Source organism: Merops nubicus, unplaced genomic scaffold, assembly GCF_000691845.1.
Source record: "Merops nubicus isolate BGI_N331 unplaced genomic scaffold, ASM69184v1 scaffold5152, whole genome shotgun sequence".
NCBI classification, from domain to species: Eukaryota; Metazoa; Chordata; class Aves; order Coraciiformes; family Meropidae; genus Merops; species Merops nubicus.
The window spans coordinates 1-6,712 of NW_008595473.1; the positions used below are offsets into that span (position 1 = coordinate 1).

At 48.1% G+C, this 6,712-nt stretch overlaps 1 gene segment (V, D, J or C); it reads left to right on the forward strand.

The window, feature by feature from the left end:
• The first annotated feature begins 3,697 nt into the window (after positions 1 to 3,697).
• On the forward strand, positions 3,698 to 4,964 carry LOC103768884. The segment is given in 3 exon segments: positions 3,698 to 3,746; positions 4,492 to 4,823; positions 4,923 to 4,964. Coding segments are annotated over 3 exon segments (423 nt in total).
• The last annotated feature ends 1,748 nt before the right edge of the window (positions 4,965 to 6,712 follow it).

Genomic DNA, 6,712 nt, shown 5'->3' on the forward strand with positions numbered 1-6,712 from the left:
CAGTTGTCTGGTGTCTTCTGTCTCTACAACAGCTATCCCAAAAGCCCAACGATGTCCTTTTGGGTCTTCAAAAGATCCATTTCTGAGATAGTCTCTGCCAAGGCTGACTTCGGCTTCCAATATGGTCAGCTGCTGAGATCCTCCTGTCACCCCAGAAATAGAAATGGATTCTGCTCCTACATACCTTGGTGGCATTAGGGGACATTGGGCGCCGGTATCAACCAAAGCCGTATATCTTTGTGTGTTGGATGTGCCAGGCCATCGGATCCACACGGTCCAATAGATCCAATTATCCCTTTCCTCTACTCGGCTAGAGGCAGGGCCCCTCTATTCCTGGTCATGGTACACGTTGCTTTCTTCCTGTAAATACGTTCCTGAGGTCCCTTCATGAGGATCAGTCATATTATCATTCCTATACCTTCTGGAGTTTTGTGCAAGAGAGACTGGAGCAACGTTGACTCTAGATGAGCTTCTTGTGGTAGGTGTCCCTCTTTTCAGTTCACGTACCTGGGCTGCTAAGGAGGAGGTGGGTTTTTCATCCCACTTCCTTATGTCTTCTCCATGCTCCTGAAGAAAAAAAACAAAGGTTACCTCAAGGAGTGTATCTTCTCTGTCTGGCTGGGTGTTAACATCTCCCTGGATCTCTTTCCTTCTGTATTGTAGCCTGGGGTGTGAGGTCTGTCCTGGGCAGCTGCTACCAATGATTTTGTTAACAGCCCATGAGCAATGACATAGAGGGTATAGAATACACAGATTTTGGTTCTACCCACATAAGGATAAACTGGTCCCAGCCCCTGTAAGTATGACAACAAGTTAACTCCCAATGTAGTAACACGGACACCAGAAGGAAAGCAGAACTTTGCAAAATTAAAGAATAAGATAACTACAGCTCTGGCTTTAACCCTTCTAGACTGGGGGGTGGGAATCCAAGAGAAAAAAAAAAAAAAAAAAAGGGTTGGAATCCAAGGGAAAAAAAAAAAAAAAAAAAAAAAGCAGCTGTTAAACAGGGTCATTCTAAAGGAGATCTGGCATAATAGTACAGGGGCATTTGGGAGACCAGTGGCTTATTTTTTCCAAGCTGTTTGATCCTGTAGCCAGAGGGTGGCCCACGTGTGGGGCTGTGCAGCCATGATCTTGGTGGTGGTAACTGGAGCCAAGAGGTTGGCTGGGAGAGGACCTCTCATTGTTAAAGTTTTGCACCAGATTAAAGCTTTGTTAACTGAAAGAGCTTCTAAATGGATAAAGAGTGCTAGATTATTACAGTATGAAACCTGTTTAATGGAACAAGAAGGTTTAAAATTAAGAAGTGAGGAGGGATTTAATCCAGCCTCCTGTTCAACTTGTCATGAGGGAGAGAACCTGGAGGAAATTCATGACTGTGTTCAAGTGATAGATCTTCAGACCCCAGCTAGGGAAGAGCTGTGGGATGCCCCTTGGGCAAATGGGGAAAATGTGTTTATTGACAGGTCTTCAAGAATGATGGAAGGTAAAGAGCTACAGGATATGCATCTGTAAAAGGAAAAGAACTGCAAGAAGGGGGGGAGGTTACTCTCTGCACAAACTGCAAAATTATATGCCTTAGTCAGAGCCCGTGAACTATATCAAGGAAAAGTGGTAAATGTATTTGCAGATTCAAAATATGCATATGGGGTGGCTCATGCATTTGGAAAATTGTGGAAGGAACGAGGATTATTAGGGGAAAAACTACAGGGGAAAAACGTTAGCTCACAAAAGTTTAATCACTTGCCTATTGGAGGCGGTGAATTTATCAAAGAAGGTGGCTATACTAGATGTCAGAGGACATCAAACAGGATACTTGGAAGACATGATAGATAACTGGCTGGCAGATGCATAAGCTCAAAAAGCAGCACTGCTACCTGAAGTATCTAAAATCCTCTCTTTGTTTCCTGTGATTCAACTGCTGCATGAGAAATTGTGTTTTCCACTAAAGGAGCTGGAAATGATTAAAAATAGTGGAGCAGAGGAAAAGAGAAAAAAAAAAAAAAAAGAGGCAAAACCAAACCAAACAAACAGTTTACAAGGGTCAATAAACAGTGGGTACTGAAGGCACTGGCCTTACAGGTAGTGAAACCCCTCCATGGAGGGAATAATATGGGCTCTTGAGGATTGGTGGAAACTTTCCTCAAGATGTATGCTGCCTTAGATCTTTTTGTTTTAGCAAAAGGGGCTACTGAAGGTTGTTTGATTTGTGCCAAAGTCAATAACTGGGTTATATGAAAAGTTTCCAGGGGAGGGCAACCCTGGGTTGTATGCCCTTTCCAATGATGTGAAGTGGATTTTACTGAAATGCCCTGAACAGGAAGACTTAAATATCTTTTGGTTGTAGTATGTCAGCTAACTGGGTGGCCAGAAGCATTTCTGGTCACCTCAGCAACCACTGGATCAGTCATTAAAGTATTTTTGGAAGAAATAATTCCACGATATGGAATAGTGGAAGCAATAGACTCAAATAGAGAAACTCATTTCACAGGAAAGACTCTTCGTGGGGTAATGATGGCTTTAGGAATAGTATGGGATTTACATACCCCACGGCATCCTCAGAGTTCAGGTCAGGCAGAGAAAAAGAATGGGGAAACCAAGAAACATCTCTTGAAGTTAGTTTTAAAAACCAAAATGCCATGGGCACAACTGTTACCACTGGCCTTTGCTAGAATATGGGCAAAACCTAGAGGGGATGTTCAGTTATACCCTTTTGAATTAATGTTTGGAATTCCTTACCCTGTTCATTCTCGGCCATGTGGGGAGGTGGAAATAAGTGATGTATATTTAAAACAATATGTGGCCAGAATACTGTCTTTTGTAAAATCTCTTCGACAGGAAGCTCACCTGGCACAGATTTTGCCTTTGGATTTTGCTGTCCACAGTATTCAACCAGGAGACTGGATTAAATTAAACAAAACCAGATACCTACCTCAAGAAGTTTGGATAACCTAAACTTCTGAACTTTTGGAACTCGTACGCATAGTTAATGAACTCCTACATAGTAACTTCTCCTCCCGGGGAGGCATAAAATGAAGTTAATGAGACGTACGATGCCTGATGTGAAAGGGGGGACATGTCAAGGGGATATGTAATAGGCAGACCAGAAAGTCTGTACACTTCTCAGCCAATGGGGAAAGGAGGAGAGAAATTTGTGGCTGGGAATTTAGGATAAGAAGGGGGCTGCAACCCCCAGCCAAACTGAGAGACCCCACCGGGATCTGCCCATTGACTCTCCCTTTATTCAAATAAAGTTTTTTTAACAGGACTCCTCTGTCTCCTATTGGAACATTGACCTCTGGCAACAGCATTTTCCGCACACTGATGTTCAAAGTGTGGCAGTGGGGCTGTGGGCAGACAATTATTCATTCCAATTAGCACAAAACTTCCTTACCTGCACCTGCAGGGAGTAAACTGCCATGAGTTAGGTGGGAGAATGTGGTAAGCAGCCTCCACTGCATTCCACATTCCCTATCAGGGCTTCAAGACACAGACCACTGAATCTTCACTCAGCCCCTGTATCTGCCCTGACACAACATATTTGCTGGCAGTGTCAAACTTTGTGTGATATGTGCTAGTTTTGTGCTTCCTGTATCTAACACTCCCCCCACAGAGTCATTTCCGGGAGCTCTGTCACCTCAGGGCTGGGAGCTGCTTTTCTGCCTCTCACTCCACAAACAGGCAGCTCGATCTCGATATGCACCTTGGATACCTCATCCTCACTGCCTTCCTGGGGCAGCTGCTTGGTAAGTCCAGGCTGCTCATCAGGGCGGGTATCTCCTTCTCCCCAGGAAACCCTCACCAGCCGTATCAGCTCTGTGAGGGGAGTTACACATGAACAGCAGAAAAATGCTGGGAACTGTTGGCTCACATCTGTGGTTTTGGACCTGTTCTCCCAGGGTGCTCTTATCCTTGGAAATGAAGGGAGGAGACAGAGAAGCGACAGCTCAGACCCTTTCCCTTGCTTTTTCCTCCCCTTCTGTCTATCCCTCTCTGCCTCTCTCTTCTGACCCACCTGCTGTCACCAGAGGAGATCTCAGCTGTCTCTGCAGTCCCACTTTTCTCCCCCAAATAAGACAATACTTTTCAAAGGTACTCCTAAAGGCCTTTTGAACTTCTAGACCCCACCAACATGAATAACATGCCCCTGGCTGTGCTGCACTGGCTGGCACATATCAGCCATGGCTTTCACTTTGCTCCTGCTTGACAACACAGCCATGGCTACCTCTTTCCAAACTAAGCTCAAGTGTCTTTGGACTCCTCGCAGATGACAAGGATGGATAAGCACAATGAACCTCTCTGCCATTGCTCCATGGGCCCCTCAACCTGCTGGAGGGCTGCTGGTCCCAGCACACAAAGGTCAGGCAGGACAGGTTGCTCCCTGGGCCTCTGGGCAGTACCAGAAGAAGCAGGGAGGAGGAGCAGGGACACAGCACAGCTCTCCTCAGGAGGCATTCCCTGCAGAGCTGCTGACCTTCATTTTCCTTCCAGGCACCATGGGGCAGATCACAGTCACCCAGCAAAAAGAACAAGTCACAGTGAAGCAGGGAGGTAAATTCCAGACCACCTGCACATACCAGACCTCCTACTTCAATGGCTTGCTCTGGTACCAGCTGAAGAAAGGCCAAGCTCCCCAGCTGCTCTCCTATCATGCAGGAGCTGGCTCCAAGCAGAGTGGCCGTCTCACCACGTTGCTGAACACCACGGGGAAATACAGCCTCCTGCAGCTGCAGGAAGCCGAGGCCTTTGACAGTGCCTTATAACTCTGTGCTGTGAGTGACACCTTGGCACAGGGAGCTTCCTTGGTTGGGCAAGATCCCAGGGTAGGGAGGGGATGTGTCTGTGCAAGGCTGAGCTCGGGGGAAGGGGACACAGCTCTCCCCTGGCAGCGATGCTTCCCCTGAGCACCCAATGATCTGCAGGACAAGTGCCTCTTCCAGGAGATGACACTGTCCAAGGCCTGAGAGGAAGGGGAAGGTGGAGGAGTCTCAGGTTCCCTTGTTTTCACTCTGGATTACATGATTCTTCTTCCTAACGGCTCTGGTAAGACAGTGGGCAATGCAGGAGGTTGGGGCTTTTTGTGTGGTCCATCTTTATTGGGTGCATGCAATACTTTCTTATTCTGTAGGCAGGTGGAAGGATGACGATTAAAAGGCCTGGGGATGTTTAAAAGCTTGATTACCAAGCACAAAGCTATCCAAACAAGAGGAATTCCTTTCTGCTCTAACTTGTAAGCTGTTGACCTCTCAAAGCACCAGGCTTCTCTCTAGAGGACAGCAGTGGTCAGCCTCCCCATCTGCAGGATATGCAGAGGCTTGAGCACTGGATGCTCAGCCTCTCGGAAATCGATAGCCAACAGCCTTGTCATCAGTCCACCATCAGCTCTGTGTTCCTGGGCACAACTGTGTAAGCTGTCACCAGTGGCTTTAGCATGGGGGACACCTTCTGCCATAGTAGCTGTTGGTGATGCAGGAGATGTCAAAGCCCCCTGAGTTGATGGGCACTCCATCACAGCTGAGGATGCTGCCAACAGCAGTGGAGGTGGAGGAGCCAACAACGGTGTTCTACAGGAAGGAGCTGAGGATGGGGCCAGGCAGGGTCACCCCCACAGCAGGAGGCCCAATGGCCACCCTGGGGCTCTGGCACTGCCTGACACAGGGCTCATTGCAGCTGTTGGCCAGTGGGGTTGGGCCGCAGGGCCGGCAGGGCAGGCACTGGTTAATATCAGGGTATGTCTAGAGGCTGCAGGAGCACCTGGGGCAGAGGGTTGGGAGGAATCAGAGCAAAGGGAGATCTGAGGAGCAACCCACCACGAGTCTGTCACCCTGCTGGGAGTGTTTGCAAGGCACCGGCTGAGGTGGTTGGCAATTTTTTTTTCTGGAAAACAGATTTAGCAATTTTCGAAGGTGCCCATGATGAATGGAAAACGTCCCAAGTAATGACATGGGCTTTGGGGTGGTTTTCTTGCTCTTGTCTTTGCATTTCCTGGTGCATGCCATACCCATGCCCTCATGGAGAGTTCTTGGAGTGCTGGGATTAAGAGGCCCCAGGATTTCCAGGTAGGAAGGACTGACAGAGCAGTTACAACATGGCTTAGCTGCCCTGTTAATCTTCTTGTTTTCTGTCAATTTTTTTTTCCCCCTCGGTTTTGATTGCTGGCCCCATGTGTTTCCTGTGCAGGTGCTGCCACTGCCTGTGGTGAGAGGCAGCTGCCTGCAGCCTCCTCTGTCACCAGGAGCTGTCTGAGTTTCTCCTCAGTCAAGGTTCCTCTGTGCCAGTCCATTACTGCACATAATAATAATACAAGGGTAAGGACAGTGCCTAGGGTTTAGCTGGTAAGGGGTTGGGAGAGGAGGGGCTGAACATGGGAGAGAAACCACTCTGCAGACACCAAGGTGAGTGAAGAAGGAGTGGCAGGAGGTGCTCCAGGAGCCAGAGCAGAGATTCCTTTTCAGCCATGGAGAAGACAACGGTGATGCAGCTTGTCCACTGGAAAACCATGGAGGACCACGTGGTGGAGCAGATAGCCACATTGCATCTCAGGAGTTGTGATTCCACAACAGGCTCCTGAAATGCTGGGGTTTGAGCTCTGAGCCCCGAATTAAGGTTGACATATGGGTGATTCCCACAGCCGTTCATAAAGAGGTGCTGAGTTTGCCTTATGGCTTCCCCCAGGGGGCGGCCGGCGCAGCAGAGAAAACACAACAGAGAG